Raw genomic sequence first — 22,004 nt, 5'->3', positions numbered from 1 at the left:
CACTATCTGCTAGCTGCCTGTCCCTTGAACACACTGTAAAAAAACATCTCCTCACTATCTGCTAGCAGCCTGTCCCCTGAACACACTGTAAAAAAAGTGGAGTGGAGGAGAGAGAAGCGTGAAGAGGGAAGTTAGCTAGGAGGAGGAGGGTGGGGCGAAGTGACGTCACCCAACATCGCTTAGAGCACCTTTGATAAATCGCTCACTGCGCCGGTGAGCTGTGTGGAGATCAGTCAGAGCTGAAACAGGGAGAGTTCATACGCTGTGATGGGAAATAACTTTACTTCATTAACCTTCATTTTTCTCTCGACTGGTGTTTCTTTTTCCCCAGATTGCTTATTTTTTTAGCAGTTTAACCACCGGAGACTACTAGTGTTTCTTTCTAGAAGCTGACGTTCAGAATCAGATTCCCCCCACCCCCCCGCCCCCAGGGAAATTGTTTAGTTACAGTTGCTCAAGAGTAAGAAAAGAGCTAGTCAATAAGTGTATGAGTTACATAAAGTAACATAGCTACTAGGGTTGGACGGTATCCAAATTTTGATACCGTCAAACCTCCTCCCTATCTTACCGCGGTATACGGTATTACCGTGACTAATTAAAAATGATGACGTAAGGCTCAGCCGGCGTCACCAAACTGTTGGCTTGTGCACCGTTCAGAAACTGAATACCAAACACTAATACTGAAACAATAATAACATGACAACAACTTACAAAAAAACTTCTTTCTCCTCCACACTGTCACGTGATGACAACCACACATAATTACATAAATTATATTTAATATGTAATCCTTGTCTCCTATATAAGTGCACTGCATTTCTTTTAATGACGGTATTGAAACGGATACTGTTGCTATTTTTAAGACCTACACTATTTTTAATAGCTACAGTGCAAGAAATAAAAACGTTAAGTAGAAGTAAGATTAGGTAATAAGGAATTGATTGATTGATTGAAAGATTAGGTCGCTAAAACAATGGATTGTACAAAGGCTATTGTAGTGCAGTGTCAACACAAACCGAGTACAGTGTGAACATAAATGAAGAATGGTGTGAATATAAGTAGCAGCAGTGAATAAATAACAGATATAGCCCCGCATTACAGCTGCAACCAGGTTCTGGTTCATCCTCTGCACGACTGTACTGGGAGCACTTCAGAAGCCAAACGTTTTGCATGCTTTTGTTGACCAGATAAACCTGTGCTTCTACCAGAAAGTAAGGAAGTATCTACGTAGTTCTTGTTTTGGTCTGTTTCAATGCAGACAGCAGAAACAGCAGACTTTATAACTGCCGGATGGGTTAATAGGCCACGGTGTGTTGTGTTTGAAATTTGCATTGCACATGGTTTGGTATATGTTAACCCTAAAGCTAAATGCCAACATGTGATTGTCTTTGTCACATTCTATTCCTGAGCGAGTGACTACAGATTACAAATAGAAAGAACAGTTAGAAAGGAGCCTTCTGACGTTAGGTTTCTTTTGTTCCCACAGTGCACACCAGTTTCCGGTTTGGGTGTAAAATCTCATCAGCAATCAACAGTGATACAAACTCACAGTTCCTGTCTGCCCAGCCAATCTGTTTCCCAAATCACAAGTTGATTTTTATTAGTTAGGTGATCTGACAGTAGGTTTGTGTGGTACAATCTCTGGCCAGCACTTTGAAATCAGCTGAAATCAGCAGAAATCTGCTTCCCACTCCCCACGCCTGGGTGAGTCCAACATTGACCCACTGGGGGACGTACCTGTCCTCTCTGCGGCTGATTCCACAGCAAACTTGAAGTCAGCTTGTCCCGCCGGGAGACGTCCAGTGTCTCCCTGCTCTGTCCGTGTCACCGCTTCGGTCTCTGCAACTCGCTCACACATCAGCAGGTCAACTTCCTGTTTTTCTACGACGATGGCGGCCGCTGCCTTCCTGCTAGCGCACTTCCCATCGGTGCCTGGGGCAGACCCTGGCTTTCTGGGTAATGGAGTCCCTTCTGTTGTGGGACCACGCTGAGCTGTCACTGGCACTCTAGGTGAAGTAGCTCCATCTGTCTCTCTCCCACTTCCTGTTGCCTTTGGGGGCCTGCGAGCTGTCCCTCCACCCACCTCTGGGGGGCCTCTGTTACTTCCTGGAGATTCGGCTGCACGTCTCGTAGTCTTTCTACCCCTTCTTTTGTTTTTGCGGTTGCGGCCTGCAGGAGAGTTGGCAGCTTCCTGGCTCTGACAAAGACTTGCGCTGCTGCAGGATGTCTGAGTGACAGCGGAGTCCTCCCCTCGGGCTCTCTCCTCCAATGACTGAGGACTTCCCTGTTCCTCTGTTGTTGTGCTACAGGTCTCTATGGTTACTGCAGACAGCCCTGCATTCTGCTGCCTACAGGCAGGGCTGAGAGCCGCAGCACCAGAAGAGTTCCCCTGCAACGAGGAAGACAACACAAAAGAACAAGTGTTGAATGAAAATTTCAAATTTCAAAAACACAACTACAAAACATGTCAATGAAAATCTAAATATATGGCTTTGGTGCATGCACAGGCTGTGAGAAGGTAAGCTACGGGACCTGTCGATAAGCTTCTGTGTTAGGGTAATGTGATGCTGGGTTCACGCAAAAGCCTGTGGTGGCTTTCTGTGGCTTTTCCTGTGTCACAGAAGAGACTACAACTTGCAGGAAACAACGGAACTTTTCTTTCTTTGTCCCGACCGAATCAACACAACCACTTAAAGGTGCAGTAGGTACGACTTACAAAAACTAACTTTCTGACATATTTGTTTCGAGTAGAACTACATGAAGCAGAAAAAAATCATCACATGAAAACATGAATAAACGTGAAAATAAATCCAGCTCCTCTGGCACCACCTACAGCCTGTAGTGCGATTTGCAAAAATCCTGTTTAGATGCACCAATCAGGGCCAGGGGGAGAGGGTGTAACTGCGTGTCTAACTGCGTGTCAATCACTGCTCCCTTGTGGGGGAAGGGGCTTAGGAGACCGTTTTGGGCTTTAGCGGAAAGGGGGGAGGGACTGAGAAGTTGTTGTCAGTGAATCACTGCAGGGACGCTGCTTAACCCAGCGTTACAATAAGTTAAGTTACGCAGAGTTACACGTGTGTGTACGGCGGACCTACAGCCAGTACAAAATCTCCACGGCTGCCATGTTCCTACACGTCAGGCTGACAGAGAGATACCACATGGAGACAACAAGAGCTGTGACTGGCCTGCTCCCGTTTCCTCCTACAAGCTTCTGATGGCACTGGAAATGGTTTAGGGCGAAGACAACATGAAGCAAAAATGAACAAGGTGGAGCTTCTCGGTTACTGTGGGGAGTAAAGTCCCGTACGGAACATCGGTCTGCTGTGCTGATGATCTGAACTGGGAATGTAACCCGAGCCATCTACAGCAGACAGATGCTAACCTCTAGTCTCGCGTGTCAAAGCTCGGGGAGCTCAGATGCTGAAACAAAGCACGTTATTTGGAAGTGAAAACGTACCCAAAATAAGTATATCTTTTTTTTTATTTCATTAATTGCTAAATATTAATCTTAAAAACCGGCGGTGACAGGCAGGTGAGACTCTTGTCTCTGCTGTCAGCTCACCTGTGTGTCCCTGTGAAAACCAATGCGTCTCCTCAGCTCCTTCAGCTCCTCCTGGATGCAGCGGTCTTCGCCGCCCCCGCCTCTCTGCCCCAGGCCCGGGAAGGTCAGGGTGTAGGTGCCAAGAGCGGCGTGGTGCTGAAACACTCGGCCTTCTGGGTAGACGTGCGGCTGCTCCTTTAGTTCCACTTGGACGTTTGAGGACGTCTCATACCTGCAGGGACACAAAGTCATACGTGTGTGTGTGTGTGTGTGTGTGTGTGAGACAGCTGGTCCAGCTCACTGACTCTGCTGTCCCGTACGATTGAGACAACAAGGGGGACCAGGACTCTCTGAGTCTTACCTGTGTGGTTCATATATTAAATAAAGTCAATAACTAAAAGGTCCAGGAAAAAAAACAAAAAACATCTAACTAATACACAACTACAGGACAACTCCCGACAGGCAGCCTACGTGCCTCACACTGCCCTGTGTGGTGGAGGCTTCACATCACTCACGCAGTCTTTTAACCACACCCCCCAGCTCCACCTCCACACTCTGTGCCCAATCAGCTGAGCTCTGACGCTCCCAGTTCAGCCTGAGCCATGGGAGAGGTGCTCAGTTACTGAGCGCACACACACACACACACACACACACACACACACACACACACACACACACACACACACACACACACACACACACACACACACACACACACACACACACACACACACACACACACACACACACACACACACAGTGTGTTTTGTTAACCCAGTTTTTCTTCACAGTGACTGCAGCATTAATGCAGCAGGCTTGTTTGTCCTGTCTGCCAACTCAGTCCTTACCACCTGAACATTATTATTACTAATTCTCTCTCTCTCTCTCTCTCTCTCTCTCTCTAACAGACAGGAAAAAGAAAGCGTGATCTTATCTCTTGTAAGTTTCAGGGTTGATTTGAATATTGCGTTTCTTGTTTTTAAGGTCATATACGGGCTGGTGTCACCTTATCTAGCAGAACTCCAGATTGGACCAATCAGATGCTCCGGATGTTCCCAAAGCCAGACACGGACACACTCCCAGTGTGGAACAGCTGATTCATATAAACCTGCTCACACTCCCAAGCCTCACCGCCCTCGTCCGGTTGACTTGAGCTCGGCTTCGACTTCTGTTTGGCTGAAAGTCTTTTACTCTCACTATCTTTATTGCTTATCCTCTCCTCCTTTTGCTGTTGTATTCATTTCTTCTGGTATTTTGTGCTCTATGAATAAAGAACACATGCCACAGTCTGACGTACGCGTGCGCTAGTTAATGCCTTTCTGAACCGGCCAGCACTAATGAGTCAGCTGCATGTGGAATATCTGAGAGTAGAGACACACAGCAGCTGTGTAATCAAGTGACTAGGAGGAATCCCTGCAGTTGATTTAAGATTAAGATTTATTAGGACAATGCACATTAATCGACATTTCTGTAAATGTGCCAGTGTTAGCCAGCCCGGCTAATTTTCAACTGTAGTTCTAGTTACCTAGCATGGATGTCTTTATCGTGGGAGGAAACCCACACAAACACGAGAAGAACATGCACACAAGAAAGGCCCGGCCCGCAGCAGTGCTTACCGCTGGGCCACCGTGTAAACACTAGTTTCATTGTTCCACAGAGATTTAGGGCTGTGCAATTAATCGAAATTTAATCGTGATTATGATTTCGGCTCCCAATGATCACAAAAACAGAATAATCGAGAAAAACAATTATTTAGCTCATTACGTTTTGAAAGTAAACTCTTATTTTCTCTCGATTTCTAAATGAAAAAAGAAAGTTTAAATAGGAAAAGTATTGAGGCAAAGTTCACAGTTGTATGTTTTTTTTTTTTTTTTTTTACTGTTGATTCATTTAACTTTTTCCACAGTTTTTTAAATTCAATAATTGCAACATCTTTCCAGAAGTCAACGAGTAATCGTGTTAAATTATCGTGATTTCAATACTGACTGAAATAATCGCAGCCCTACAGAGACGTTAGCAGGAACACTGTCTGTCTGTCTGTCTGTCTGTCTGTCTGTGTTGTGACATAGATGCTCTGACATACAGAAGCCTCCTGTACATGCATACTGTATACAACTTGCTACTCTGCCATATGCAGTTCTATTTCTATTCTTTTTGCACTTTTCATGTTTTTGTTGTCTTGACTTTTTGTCTTTTTGAAATTGAGCTTATGGAAGCCCACTGATGTAGGATAATAACACACAGCCACACTCCACAGCTCCTGATGACGATGATGATGATGATGATGATGATATATCTATACGTCTCTCTCTCTGTGTACTCACTGTGTGAAGAGCTGCAGCAGCTGCTGGTGTCCTCTGCTCCGGGCCACGGCGGCGGCAGTCTGTCCCTGGGCGTCGGGCGTCCTCAGCGCCTCCCGGCCTCCCGGCTGCTGCAGAACCAGCGCCGCCACGGCCCTCAGACCGTGACTGGCTGCCACGTGCAGCAGGCTGGACAGCTGCTGGCACCGAGAGCGGCCTAAGGACAGAGATAAGACACAGCTATCGGCCGGTCCTGGGTCAGGGTTTCAGAGAAACATGAAACGGGAAACTGCTTTGTGTCATACACGACTGATGAACCAGCTGGGACACACTTCAGCCAACTGGAAAACAAACACAGAGCATGTGGTTTTTATCTCATTGATGAGTCCAGTCTGCGTGGCGTGAGCGTGGCGTTTCTGTTGCATGTCAGCTGCATGGATGTTTCTGTCTGCTGCTGCTAGCCTTGTCTGGACACATGGATGTTTCCCATTGATAAAATGAAATACCATGTTAAACATAAATATATATTCTGATTTGATTACAGCAAAGACAACGTCGGCAGTATTGACGGCAAAATAGGCTCCAGAATATTTGGTTCTGTATTGACAGATGACATATTAGAAAATCGATTTCTTTTTAAAATTACATTTATATCTGCATTTATATCAAAACCTAGACCCTTTCAAACATCAACATGTCATTTATTAATATGTATCTAAATGACATATAAACATCTTTTCCTATTGGAAACGCTTCCAACACGCTTGCGTGTCGCGTGCAAAATAGGCGTCGTTTCCATTTTTAGCAGGCACGCGTTTTCGGGCGCATCTCGAGCCGCGCCTGAGATGTGCGTGTCACGCAGGCAGCGTGCAAGCTCTAACCTGTTACCATGGGAGCCGAAATAAAAACGGACACGCCACACAGCTGACACGCTCATGCCACACAGCTGAAATGCTCACGCGACACAGGCAGTGTGCAACTGTGTGACATGATGATGATGATGATGATGATGATGATGATGATGATGATGATGCAGAGCTTATGATGTGGACTGGTACTGATAAAGTCCTGTGTTGTGCTCGCTCAACTCGCTGCACACAGCTACAGCTGACCCCACACTATCGCTGACTGCATGAGCCTCACAATGAATGCATTTAATATGAAGACTGTTACTGTGAAAGCATTAGTGTTGGCACTGACAGTCAAGTGTTATCCAAAAAATGATTTCATCACATATTTAACAGCTGGATAAAGAACCGGCAACCTTTGAACAACTGCAATGGAAAAAGTAGTGCAGACCACAGGGAAGCCATGGGCTCTATCAGCTCAGTGTGGACTTAAGTGGTTAAGAGGCTAAGTGAATGACAGCTGGGATCAGTCTTTACCAGCCGTTCCTGAACACTACTGACATGCCTAAAAAGGCTGTGGGTGTGTGAACATCTCCACGTCCAGCTACCGGATGTTCATGGTCTTCATCAGTACCACGCTGAGGGGTCGGGAGTTTAGAGGTTGGAATCAGTACCGTGGACGAAAAACGGAGACGGGTGCTTCCCTAATTAGTACAAAGTCTAAATCGCCAGGGCATGTCTAATGTCAATCAGAGGAATGCATCCTCCGTAACCATGGAATCCCATCCCCAGAAGAAGAAGAAGAAGAAGAAGAAGAAGAAGAAGAAGATGATTTACAAGAAGACGCCAAAGATAATGTCTAACTGAAGAGACAACGAGATTCAAGATCTTCTGTTGGTAAGAGCCAACGACGAAATGTGTGTGTGTGTGTGTGTGTGGTTGCTCACCGGTAAAGCTGTCCAGCAGTGTGGAGACATCCATAGACGTAGCTTCCTGCTGTGTCTCTATGTCGTCCCTGTCTGTGCCACTGTGTGCAGGTGTGTGTGTCGTCTGTGTGTGTGTCGTCTGTGTGTCCAAAGCGGGTCCAGTCCCCTGGGGGGGCAGGCTGAGGTATTTCAGGGCAAGGGCCAGGCTCTGGTCCAACCGCTCACACTCTTTCAACCCAATCTGACGCACACACACACACACACACACAGAATAAAGAGAGCTCGTTGAGTTATGTGAAATGTCTTGCTAATATAACATCAACAATATCAAAACTAATATCCAAAGATGACGAATGAAAAGCATGACATGTGACCCTTACCTGCTCATCATCCAATAGGAATGCTTCCTGTGGAGATATGTTGTCGAGCAGAAAGTGGGCCATGTCCAGAGCCAAGTCCTACACACACACACACACACACACACACACACACACACACACACACACACACACACACACACACACACACACACACACACACACACACACACACACACACACACACACACACACACACACACACACACACACACACACACACACACACACACACACACAGAGCAGTGTGATTTCCATGAGGTCACGACGTCTCATGCCATCAAACCTTTCTACTTTTTAAATTGTTTCATCTTTTACAACTCGCGTTCCATTTTTTTTTGGACTTGATTTTAAATGATTCACCATTTGGAAACAATTTCACTTTTGTTGATAAAAGATTTGAATCTCTTGGACGCCAACCCTAACGGTGCTCCAGATATGTTCCAGTCGTCGAGAACATGTGAACGAGGCGTGACATAAACACACACGAGAGTTGTAAGTTCCAATCCTCTTCTTTTCCATAACCCCCCCGCCCCCCGAACATAACACACGGGTTCTGTGATGAGGTGCTGAGTGTCAAACACAACCAGATGGTTTTTTGTATGAAAGGAAAGATTAATAATCTGTGATGGTCTCACGTTTACATTGCGTATACATCCAGTGGTCATTTTATTATTAGGTACATTATTCTTATAGAGGGGAGAACAACTACACCCAAATCAGCGTCAGGTAGGCTGTGCAGCTTCTGCCTTTTGTTACAAGTCATTTCCATCTCCTTCTCTGGTCAGTGGCATGTCAGAGCAACATGTGACACGCTGGAACACGTCACAACCAATAGGAAGCTGGCAGAGCAGTTACCTGTACGAAGCAGAAGGTCTCCCGTGAGTGTGTATCCACTGGAGCGCCAGGCCGAGCCAAACACAACGTCACCAAGACCTGCTCACACACATTATGGGCTACACAACACACACACACACACGTTCTTATGAGTGCACTTGTGTTTATTCATTCACCTGCGGGAGAATGTGTGTGTGTGTGTGTGTGTGTGTGTTACCTGGACACACAGCCTGCAGTGTGACGTGGCTGACTCGCAGCGTGCTGCTCAGGTGTCTCTGTGTGGATCCCGAGAATAAAAGGTAAAACTCTGCCTCCTCCTCTTCCTCGTCCTCTCTCTCAGCACGACACACATCATCATCATCGAGCTGAACGGTCAACACACACTCTCCCTGAGAGAGACACACACACACACACACACACACACACACACACACACACACACAGGAGGAAGTCAACGTTAATCACACAGCTCACTGACTGACGCTCTTTAAAATGGTGTTTAAAAACATCTTTAATTGACGTCTAATAGAATTTCCAGAAAAAAAAAAAACTTTCATTCTGGCTCTTCGGAGGACGTCTTCTGGACGTCCTTAAAATCACGTCTTTTAGACTTGCTCCAGATGACTTTTTGCTCACTGGGAGTAGAAACCCCGATTGAGATTCTGAATGTGCAGTATACCTGTCCAAAGAAGGCTTCTAAAACCTGAATAATACCGACATATCAAACATGTCTTCATATGAAAATGCCATCTTCAGAAAAAGGCCTTGATCTGAATATCCAAACAGAACATGCTGTTAACATCACCCAAATCAAATTCAGACTATTGTTATATTACATACTCTAGGGGCGCACCGATCCGTTATTAAGATCGGAGATCGGTCCTGATATTGACAGAAAAGCTGGATCAGGGATCGGAAAAATTAACAGATCCACGGGCCGATCCAGTTTTGTTCGTTTTTTTTCCCTCTGTCGCACGTGTGCTCGCATGCTGGAAGAGTTGAGTGTACAAATAAATAAGAATTCAGTACATTAAATTTGTAATTATTATATTAGAATTATTTTTTCTTTAGGAAGGTAATGTTTAGTTAGGAAGGTCTGGTGCCTTTAGTCTCTTCCACATGGTGGAAGGAAGGTACGAGGTGGAAGGTATACAGTGTGTTATTAATTCAACAATGCTATCGGATCATCAGATACACAAAGCCCAGGCATCGGTATCAGGACTGAAAAAGTTGGATCGGTGCATCCCTAAAATCCACGTACTCACTGTACTACATACATAACCCAGATACAGATAGACAGCGGAGCTACAAGTCCAAAGAGGACAACTCTAGAAGCATGGGGCAAGGTCTAAGAACTATGACTAGGATTCCCAATGAGCATAAAGGTTAAATGGACGGGTGGGTGCACCTGTCTCACACCTGTCTCCCTCTCTGAGCGAGCAGCAGCAGGGACAGCGGCGGTCCCTCAGAGGAACACCTGCATTAGAAAGCTCCGGACTGACCCGGGGCTTCCCTCCAAATGCAGCACACATCTGAACAGAGTTCCCAGAAAATGGCCATGAGGAAAAATGTGAATGAATTCAAAACCAATTCTAATTTTTGACTTTCATTTAAGTCAATTTTTTCTTAGAACTGAAAATGATTAAAAGACCTGAGCGCTCTGCTAGGAACAGTTTAACATGCCAGGACACCTGGCTGAGGAGAGAAAACAAGAGATGGGAGACAGCTCCGAGCCAGACCTGCTCCACATGCTCACTTTACCTTTATATACTTTTACTTACTATCATGCCAACGCTTTACCTGTATATATACATATTAATGTTTTTACTTCTCATACGCATACATGTACATATATACATTTACATTTCTTCTTTGTCCATTACTGTACACCTGCCTACCACCATTGCTTTATATTTTACAGCTGTTACCTCCTATATTTGAATCTCTGCACTACTTTATATCTTAGATTCTCATTTCTTTGACTTGTGTTTTTATGTAGACATTTAAGGAGCATTGTTGGTGAATATATACAAGAGCCACCCACTTCATCTGAAGAGAAACTTCCTGTTCTGAGTAACAGGCTTTGTTGATTACATTTTAACTATTTCAGTAATCATTAAACAATTAAAAGAACCGAAGCTTCTCGAGCAGAACTAGAGAAAGAAAAGGCTCTTTGTATGGCAGGTTGAGTTTTCAAAGCCCTGCCAGATGATTCTCTCTGAAGACTGAAGTTATCTGTGGATGGGAACAGCCAGTCTCAAACACCACTGGAGCATTAACACGTGAAACATTTCCCTTTAAAGTACATTTAGAACAAAAAAAACAAAAAAAAAATAGATAAATTTACGATTATTCACGAGTTAACTGTGATTGACAACCCTAGTTTGGAGAGATATAGAACAGAGACTTCAGACTGATATGAGCGGTTTGTATTTTGCTCCTTTATGAATGCTGTGAAACATGACGCACACACACACACACACACACACACACACACACACACACACACACACACACACACACACACACACACACACACACACACACACACACACACACACACACACACACACACACACACACACACACACACACACACACACACACACACACACACACACACACACACACACACACACACACACACACACGGCTGCTGAACATGCAGTTAAAAGTCTGTTAGCAGCCACACCCACACAGGCTAACAATAGACACACAGGAATGTTTCACAGCACGCACACACACGCACACGCACACGTGCACACACACACACACACACAACTGCTGCTGCTGAACTGACTGCAGTGATCCAGAGACAGGCAGGGGTCTACAGATGCCTGGCTACTGACATACTGGTATTGTTGTGGAGCTCAGGTTCTCTGCGGGGCAGACGAGGACACTTCAGCAGCGCACATTACTGACAGAATAGTGAGTTTGCTTGGCCTGAGGTGCTGCTGCCAAACTGCATCGCCCTGGGTCCCTGGGTCCAGGGCTATGCTCCTGGCCTGACATCGTTGTTCCTCACGGTCAGAAACACACCGGGGGATGGGGAACTTGAAATACACCAGGAGCAGCCTTTATACTCAGGAGAGTTAGGCGGCTGCCTGGGCCGGGGTGAAAGGCCCCAAAACACCTTGAGGGCCCCATTTTAAAGATCTAAGTGCACGGCGTGGAGCACCTGGCGCAGGTGCGTTTAGGGTGAAAAAGTGTCTGTGTGCCAGGCGCATGGTTCCAAAGGGTTGTACTTAGTGTCTTCATTAATTCATAGGTGTGTTTTGGGCTTAACATGCAATAAACCAATCAGAGATCATCTCCCATTCCCTTTAAAAGCCAGGCGCATTTGGACTTTGGGAGGAAGGAGAGACTTTCAGGAGAACAAACTGATCTGCTCGTGCGTGAAGTGAAAGCGCGCAAACAGAAATACACTTAGCGGAGGTATTCATTTCCAAACGGGCGTATTAGTCGCTTGCTTTGACATCACCGCCGTGGTTATAATGTACAGTTAAAGCATGGATTTAATGGGTGTCAGTATTTAGACGGTGGTAACGTTATTTTGGGGTTATCCAGTTGAACTAGGAAGTTGGAATTTCTAAGTTTCCAGTTGGAAACGTCAACTGGAATGCCGTCTGAAGTTGGATTTCCTACTCAGACGTATTCATTTCCAAATAGGCGTTGTAGTCGCTAGTAGCCCGCTGCAGACGACATGCTCGAGAGGCCTGAAGCCCCGCCCCCACAGCTGTTCACTTAGTTTTATTCACCGTTTATTAATATGGAACATGTCCCATTTCCAAATTGCACCAAACACCAAATCTGTCACTGTACTAGTGCTGCACAATTAATCGCAACTGTACCGAAATCGCAATATGGACTAGTGCAATATCCAAATTGCAGGGGGGAGCAATATTTGTTAAATGCAAAATATGTGTAAAACCATTCTGAATGAAGTATTGTGGTACTGCAGAGATGTCCCCAGCCTACAAATCCTACAGACTAAAGAAAAAAATATTCGTGGGGCGACCTCTAGCTCACCCAGTAGAGTGTGCGCCCCATGTAGGCTGAGTTTACCTGCGGCCCTTTGCTGCGTTTCATCCCCTCTCTCTCTCTCTCTCCCCCCTTTCCTGTCTATCCACTGTCGCTATCGAATAAAGGGGAAAGCCCTCAAAAAATTATCTTTAAAAGAAAAAGAATTGTTTGGTACAGATCCTCCCAAAAATCACACTATAATCATTTTATGATTAGTATCAGTATCAGTCAAAATAATCACAATTAGATATTTTCCTCATATCGTGCAGCCCTACACTGCACGTCATCGGATACCCAGCAACACAGCCGCAAAGTGTGAAGTAGATTGGATGAACGGTTGTCCAGATACTGGAAGGACAGACTGACACTCTCCAGACAATCAGAGATTCATAGCTGTACAGTGAGATAGCGTGCGAACATGACATAAGGAGTATGTTGACAACATTGTCTAACATTATCTCAGAGCTTCAGGATGAGATTTCAGCTGATAGGGGATTTCTAAACAGCGACGAGCTGGCAGGGTATGATCCCTCAGTTCCTCTCTGCACAGGGAAAACCTCATCACGTTTACATCCATGTGGAACCAGTCATTGGTCAGTGGAAGAACTTTAAGATTTTTCAAAACAGATATTCCAGTGTCCCAGGTTAACATACTAGATGATGCTGGGACCATAGATATAGAACAACCTTGTTCTATATCTATGGTTGGGACTGCATGTGGTGCCGTCACAAACCTCTGGAAACGTGCTGTTCCCAAAGTCAAAGCTCCCACATCACTGAATTCTAAGAATTACATAGGAGTCATTTCACAAACATTGCATTGTGACTTGTCAAAACGTGACACTGTTTCTGGATTTTGCCCCCTAGATGATTCAGATCGGGTAATGCTTTGTCCTGCTTAGCGAGAAATATATCTTGTATTACGTATAAATTATTAACATGTACTGGATTTCATAGGTGATAATAACTCTCCGTGTATAATGGTCCTTTTATCAATTATCTTAAAGTACAACCATTCAGAGTGTAAGTCACATTGTTTGTCGTGTTATTAGCAAAGAGTTGCATTACAAAGAGAAAATGTGACTCTTTGTACAGAAAATATATGGTAAATTAGATTATGGAAGGGTAGCATTTTTACACTACTGTATCTTAAGCCTTTTGCCCACAATGTTATAGTTATCCCCCCCAGAAGAAATCTATCAGAGAAATATTACTTGATAATTTTAGGCAGCAAAATGTCTCTAATGGATATGAATATAGCATTATGGAACGTAACTGTAAATGTCTTGTTGCACTGAAGTGCATCTACATACAGACAGCAGTCAATAACATACACTGGGAGGACAGGGTTACTAATGAATACATCACGCTTCCAACATTGTCAACTTTTTATCATCCTTCTGATGTGGACACAGCTGCAGTGGAAGCGGTTGTTGCATTTGACACGGTTGATCATGTTGCCAAAATCTGGCCTTTCACAGTATTTGCAGTATTGGCCCTCTGTGTGTCTAAGACAAGGTCACGTCATGTTGTTCAGGCAACACACTCAAGATAAAGAAATCCTGTGCTTGTGCAAAGCCTCCACTGCTGAAACTCTGGATTTCTCAGGATACGTTGCACAATGAACTCCTCCTTCACCCCCAGCACAAAGCCACAGCACAGTGACAGCAGTTTCCCTAACTTACAGATCAACTTCAATACTGTAGTGACAGTAAAGTACAGAAACAGTGTGTGGGGTCCTACTGTATCATTCTACTGACACTACTCTTACAATACTTTGGAAAATGGCAGAACAGAATGCAAATATCTGCTAATGACCAGAGTACAGAACTCTGAACAGGACACACACTGGAAACTTCCAATGAGGAAGTTGCTGAGACCAAAACATATCTTTAAATGAACGGTTCAACTGAACCACAAATCTGTTGCTGTCTCTTTCACGCACACACGCACGCACCTAGAGCCAACCAGGATTCAGGAATTAACGTTGCACGTGTGAAATGATTGTTGTGTAGCACAATCTTCAGTTATGGTGTAGATGGCAGTCAGTATGTTGCTTTGGAGGACGGCCTTGATTAGAGGCTGCACGGCAGCACAGAGTTTAGCTCTGAGCTAAATGCTAACATCAGCATGTTCAGCAGTACAACGTTCACCGTCTTTGTTTAGCATGGTAGCATGCTAACTTGCTAATTAGCAGTAAACACGGAGAACAGCTGAGGCTGATGGGATAGCTCTGCAGGTGTTTGGTCATTAAAGGTCCCATGACATGGTGCTCTTTGGATGCTTTTATATAGACCTTAGTGGTCCCCTAATACTGTATCTGAAGTCTTTTATATAGGCCTTAGTGGTCCCCTAATACTGTATCTGAAGTCTTTTATATAGACCTTAGTGGTCCCCTAATACTGTATGTGAAGTCTCTTTTATATAGACCTTAGTGGTCCCCTAAAACTGTATCTGAAGTCTCTTTTATATAGACCTTAGTGGTCCCCTAATACTGTATCTGAAGTCTCTTTTATATAGGCCTTAGTGGTCCCCTAATACTGTATGTGAAGTCTCTTTTATATAGACCTTAGTGGTCCCCTAAAACTGTATCTGAAGTCTCTTTTATATAGACCTTAGTGGTCCCCTAATACTGTATCTGAAGTCTCTTTTATATAGACCTTAGTGGTCCCCTAATACTGTATCTGAAGTCTCTTTTATATAGGCCTTAGTGGTCCCCTAATACTGTATCTGAAGTCTGTTTCCCAAAATTCAGCCTTGGTGCAGAATTACAGCCACTAGAGCCAGTCCCACAATGAGCTTTCCTTAGGATGTGCCATTTCTGTGTCTGTAGCTATTGAGGAGGAGAGGGGGGGGGCAAGGTGGAGTGTGGGGGTGAGGCCTTGACCAACTGTCACTTTGCTCGTTTGAAAGCCATGATGTCTCTCTCTCTCTCTCATGGGTGGGCCAAATTCTCTGGGTGGGCAAAGCAGAGAAAGGGGAGGTAACCTTGCTCCTTATGACCTAATAAGGAGAAGATTCCAGATCGGCCCATCTGAGCTTTCATTTTCTCAAAGGCAGAGCAGGATACCCAGGGCTCGGTTTACACCTATCACCATTTCTAGCCACTGGGGGAGCTCATATTAATGTTAAAAAAACCTCATAAAGTGAAATTTTCATGCCATGGGACCTCTAATCAAAGTATTAGTCACAGTGAAATGGTTACCAATACTGGCGCTAGTTATTAGAATTCATCCTGAGGGAAACATGAATGTCTTAACCAATGACAATCCATCTAATAGTTGTTGGGACAAAAACAAAAACGGACCGACGGGAGGAAAAAATGTCTAAATGATACTTACATAGAGTGGAGCTTGTTGGGGATTGAGTTTCATGGCGCTGGACTCTAGAAGAGAAGACAGAGACATGTGTTAGCTGGGATCCAATCAATGCTCTCCGATGCTGGAGCAGTAGAGACAAACCACGAGGAGAGAAATCATAAATACACCTCCAATCCAATCCACCCTATATTACACACATGTTGTGATTAACAAAAGAAGAAACTTTATATATTCATATTCATGTAGTGAAACTCAATCTCTGCCATTTGACCCATCCTAAGCATTGGGACCAATGGACAGCCACACACACAGCGTCCAGGGAGCAGCTGGGGGTTCACGGTCCTGCTCGAGGACACTTTGACATGCAGCCTAACCCTAACCCTAGCAATGAACAAGAGAAGATAAGGACAACATGTCCATCAAGGTGACAACACGTTAACAGCATTACAAGTTAAAAGAGAAAACACAACCAACTGCAAGTCTCCCAGAACACAAAGGAAGTCCATTATTCATCAAACGATGCTTCATGACATCAGAATGATGCAATCACACCGGTTTTAGTTGTTGTCTCTCTTGGCAGCATTCGGTTTCTAACTGCACGCTGATGCAGACGTTTTCTTCACTCACGTGTTTTGTGAAGGGCAGTCTGGAGCCCTCAGGACCACCGTACTGACAAGACCTCTTTGCATCTGCAGCAGCAGGACATTTAACAGGTTCACGCACGCACACACACACACACACGCACGCACGCACGCACGCACACACACACGCACCTCCCTCCAAAGAAACCCTGGAACCATCCCAGTGAGCCTGTAATACAGGTTAACTATTCAGCAGCATGTCTAACTGCAGTCAGCGAAGCCACACCTGTTCAGGTGTGGTCTGCTATGTTCACACAAAACACGGATTTAAGGTCCACATGCAGGGATACACAGCATTTCAATAAAGAGAACCAGGTGAACACAGGAACCATGGAGATAACTGGAACTACCTTCCTTGACCTTCCAGTCAGTGTGGGGGGGTGAGGAGGGGGCTGATAAAAAAAAAAAAAAAGGGCCGAGGAAGGAGAGGTGACTGACGCAGTCGCAGAAGGCCTGAGTCACACTTTGGGTCTTTGTCTGCAAGATGCAACTCCCTCCTCGTACTGGATGTATTAAAGAGAGGACCACACAGGTTAACAGAGGCTGGCAGGGTACTGGGATGGATTTCCTCAGGTCACACTAACTGTTAAACTTACGGTATACTAGCCGCATCCAAGGTGGCGCGCGCCATCGTGACGTAATATCCTGCAGGCGCACCCGGATTTATGGCGCGCGAGCCGAGGTCGCGCACGGCTCTTTTTTTTTTTCAGTGGCGCACGACAAAGCGGAAACAGGAGGCCTGAACGAGTTTGCCGACAACCGGATGCCAGGAGGACTCTCAGAGTGACTGCAGGTCTCTCTGGTAAACTTACCGGGTTAAGAGGAGTTCTGTTATGGTGAATGAAAGGCTCGATCCCACCAAGTAGGTCGAATCATTGACGGCAATGCTGCTGCCAGTTCTGCCGTCGTTCACCTTTTTCTTCTTCTTCTAGTCCGTAGAAAGAGCAGCGTCGGTAGCCTTTGCTCATTAGCGCCACCGCTGTTCAGGAGAAGACCGCAACTAGTGTCGCGACCAAGGGGGTAAGCTTCGCTTCAGAACTCGAGCCATCATGGCGCCATTTTGTTGCTAACTGGCCATCACCTCCTGTTAGCATTCCGCTGACCGCCATTTTTTTTTTACGTCACTTGACTGTGAATAACTTTACATCTGAAGCGTTTAAAGACTATTTGTCCGTTGTTTAGTTCCAAAGAAACACGACAATGTATAAAAGGCTCCATTACCTTGTACCTCACGTTATGGCTCCGTAGCAGACGTTTTTGTAAAAATAGGCTAACGATTGTGTCATAACCAAGTGACTTACTGTCACATAGTAGAGGAATTACCGTATAGTACAGGAGAAGCTCGCAGGCAGTTTTGACTTACATGAGATGTTTTGGTTTAATTACTAATGTTAACTAGCATGTTAGTGATCAATAATTAGCCTGTTCCCATGTTATCTCCTTACATACACCTACAGTCTCCGTATCTGTAAGATTGGGAATGATTGAGATTTCTCTTGGCACAGCTACCAGAAGACTTCCAACTTTCAGACACGTTGCTCACGTCACATTCTCTCAGTTGGAGGCTGCGCAGTAAAGCTGGCCATCACCGGAAAAGTGCTTCTAATATCCTTCACTGGTCTCCGTCCAGAGCAACGGGGTCTATTGGTCCATTATATACTGTCTATGGCTGCTGCCAGTTCTGCCGTCGTTCACCTTTTTCTTCTTCTTCTAGTCCGTAGAAAGAGCAGCGTCGGTAGCCTTTGCTCATTAGCGCCACCGTTCAGGAGAAGACCGCAACTAGTGTCGCGACCACCAGCGCGGGTATAAATAGTCACGCCGATTTCACGACGTCACATGTGCGCGCGCCGGCTGGGCCGCGGCTACCGTAAAACACGCTTCAGCGGACGGCAGGAGGAAACCCAGCGAGCCTGCGGAGATGAAAGGCTGCAGACACACGGCCAGCTGGCCTACTTCCGTTGGGACTGCTGAGTAATATTAGCTGCCTTGTGTTGTTGCACTTGCTGCACGTTTGGGTTGTGTTGGCAAAGTTGTCGACTAGTCTTCCATCATAAGTAATGGGATCCTCGTGCGCACACATCCTCCCTGCTCCGCTGTCACATTGATACGCGTTTGCTGCTCATGGGGGAACACAAATCTATAGGAGTAAATAATTGATAATGAAATGCAAAGGGTCAATGCTAGTCCCATCATACCAGGGCAGGTAGAGTGGTGATATGTTGTCGAGATAAGAGACACCGAAACGAACTGCAATAAACATAACATCATCCTCCTTCCTAAATGGCCTCGTCGTATTTTCTTTCGTCGTTATTTTGGTGGGAGCAATGCAAAAGTAGTGTAACGCAGGACTCTACAGGCAGCGATATTGTAGAGGGAGTCATTTGTCATATGTTAGATTTAAAACCGAGACGTTGGCTCAGCGCAGTGCGTGAAGAAGTTGACCGACGTCAGCCAGAGCCGAGGAGACATGAAGTCAGCAGAGACACTGGCTCTCTGTTCAGACCTCAGACACAGCTGGGGTCAGCACCCAGGAAACAGGAAGTCTCACACAGACACACACACACACAAAGACACACAAAGACACACACACACACAAACACAGAGACACAGGTCACACACACACACACGCTCACACACAGACATAGACAAACACACACACACACACACTCTCACAGATACACATACACACAGACACACACACACACACACACACAGGTCACAGACAGACAGACACACACACACACACACACACACAGGTCACAGACAGACAGACACACACACACACGCAGGTCACACACATGCAGGTCACATACACACACACACACGCACACAGGTCACACACACGCAGGTCACATACACACACACAGAGACACACACACACACACTTTGCATGTTGCCCCAGTGAGATCTTTGCAGCCATGACGGACTCAGAAACACACTTCCGTTCTGTTTTTTGTTTTTTCTATCAACTGCATTGTGGGCTGTGATGCACGACACACACCTGCACACACTAAAGGAGTCACCAGAGGTTAACCCCTCCCTCCCCCAGTCTGTTAGAGTGTGCAGCCTACGGCAGGAAACGGCGTCGGTTTCTGAGGCTCCACGAAGGAAGAAAGGCTGCTTTGGTTTGCCTGCTCTTCCTGTTGGTGCAGGAGTTAACTCTTCATCATCTGTGTTTCTGTCTTCACATCAGATGCCCTTATTTACCTTTCCACTGTCGTCCTCAGCCTTCCTTATTTGCAGTCAACTGTCCTCACTGGACCACCGTGCACAAGCAAACGGTGACCACGGGACGCTCAGCATCAGATCCTCTGTCCTTCTGTCTGTCTGGCTTCTCCAGATAATCCTCACCCCCCCAGAGGAATGTGTGTGTGTGTGTGTGTGTGTGTGTGTGTGTGTGTGTGTGTGTGTGTGTGTGTGTGTGTGTGCGTGCGTGCGTGTGTGTGTTCCCCCTCTCATCCCACAGCAGGGGTTAATTTTGGATCAATCTGTTTTCAAAGCCCACTTTTAGAGAACACAGAGTAACGCATAGAGCAGTCACAGCTGACAGAGTGTGTGTGTGTGTGTGTGTGTGTGTGTGTGTGTGTGTGTGTGTGTGTGTGTGTGTGTGTGTGTGTGTGTGTGTGTGTGTGTGTGTGTGTGTGTTTAGGGATCGGCCGATGACCGATACGGGCTGCCGATTTTCTTGAGCAGATATTTGGAGCCCATACTGCTTTTGCTCCCTCAATGTACATCACAAAAAACCCTGGATTTTGGAAACTTTTGGATATTCGGAATCTGCTCTGCCATTTCTTTAAAAATAATAAACAAAAACACAGATCAGTGTCACTTCTGCAATCATCTTACATATCATGTCACCCAAATTATGCGTGCAGTGTGCATCATACGGATGGGTGCACTGCATATGGTTAACTGTGCACAACTTCATCAACATCTACAGCACAGCCTTGGTGATGCATTGCTTGCTGACATATTATAAGACAGATATAATCAGGTCATCACAAAATGTCCTTTGTCAACAATAAACAATAAACCTGAAAAGTAGCCACTGAAATAAAGTGCTTGATTTGTAATTGAAGACTGCCATGGTGCTAGTGGGGGAGGGGCAGTGCTCGGTCTGCACGTCTCCAGCAACACAGAGCTGCCTGGACGCCGGTCCGTAAATAATGCCGTGAAAAAACTATCGGCGAACACAGCAGCCGCGCATCGTCCCGATATATCGGCCGGCCAATCAAATCGGTCTATCGCTAGTGCGTTTATCTTTACGTTGCTGTATGTTCGGCCCCGTCATGTTGATCCTGATCTATTAAGGTCTGCTAATACATAATTAAGTTCAGTTGCCAACGTGTCTTAAAAGCACCGACGATCAGAGCGAGAGATCCAGACAAGTGACACATGAAAGAGAAGAAGGGAACAAAGAAAAGGCTCACTGAATGGTTGAACATGATGTAAATCCCAGACAGCATCAATTCTGAGTTTGTTTCTTCACCAAATCTGGATCAAACGAGAACCATCAGATGCTGCAGTCCACACGTACGGACGCAGCTCATTTGAAACATTATCCAGAGAAAAGCCAAACACCTTCACCATAACTCTCCTGACCTTTCAAGTCTCTTGGGATCTGGACACTTAGAAAGCGAGAAGAGCGAGAGAGGGACAGGAAGCGATACAAGAGAAAGAGGAGAGGTGTCAGATTGTATCTTCTGTCAGGCCAGAGGAGCCACAGCATTCAGACGCTGTTCCTGGGGTCAAATATGGGAACATCCCACTTTTTATTAGTGGTTTTTATTTAAAGCCATTTCTATGACATGTATTCTCCGGTATGTGTATTAGCCCAGCAGTGGTCTGGCTCTACATGACATCAGAGTGAGGGGAGAGTGGCAGAGAGCTCCCAGAGGTGACGGCCCCCCCAGCCTTCAGCCTTCCACCGTCTGCTGCTGGGAAGAAGTGTTTGTCCAGAGACACTCCAGATGCATTCTGCGCCGGGATGCTATAAATAGGCCAGAGCTCGGTCTCAACTGTTCCGTCATGACCCCAGAACTGAACTCTGCCCCCCTGACAGGAAGCTGCTGGGAGATTTACCACACATGGGCACAGACCAACTCTCTGTGTGTGCGTGTGTGTGTGTGTGTGTGTCGGCATCTGGAAGCTAAGCAGACTCCAGGGCAGCCAGAGTGTCCTGATAAGAGAC

At 45.7% G+C, this 22,004-nt stretch overlaps 1 protein-coding gene across 4 annotated transcripts in view; it reads right to left on the bottom strand.

Moving 5' to 3' along the window:
• The window catches only part of akap13 (A-kinase anchoring protein 13), a 95,494-nt gene that overhangs the window by 56,775 nt on the left and 16,715 nt on the right, over positions 1-22,004 (bottom strand). For 3 of the 4 annotated variants that reach the window (XM_028586074.1, XM_028586072.1, XM_028586073.1), the window contains exons 2-9: positions 16,194-16,237; positions 9,047-9,218; positions 8,851-8,948; positions 7,996-8,073; positions 7,637-7,856; positions 5,866-6,058; positions 3,563-3,773; positions 1,738-2,389 (exon numbers count right to left, since the gene is read on the bottom strand). In XM_028586074.1, coding sequence (XP_028441875.1) covers positions 1,738-2,389; positions 3,563-3,773; positions 5,866-6,058; positions 7,637-7,856; positions 7,996-8,073; positions 8,851-8,948; positions 9,047-9,218; positions 16,194-16,226 — 1,657 coding nt within the window. In that variant the 5' untranslated portion in view covers positions 16,227-16,237. Of the gene's footprint in view, positions 1-1,737; positions 2,390-3,562; positions 3,774-5,865; positions 6,059-7,636; positions 7,857-7,995; positions 8,074-8,850; positions 8,949-9,046; positions 9,219-16,193; positions 16,238-18,034; positions 18,042-22,004 lie in introns of those variants that run through there. The other variant, XM_028586075.1, reaches the window with a different exon arrangement.

This window comes from Perca flavescens, chromosome 8 (genome assembly GCF_004354835.1).
Source record: "Perca flavescens isolate YP-PL-M2 chromosome 8, PFLA_1.0, whole genome shotgun sequence".
NCBI lineage: Eukaryota > Metazoa > Chordata > Actinopteri > Perciformes > Percidae > Perca > Perca flavescens.
Note: the sequence above shows the minus strand (reverse complement) of the source record. Positions and strands in the feature narration are given on the sequence as shown.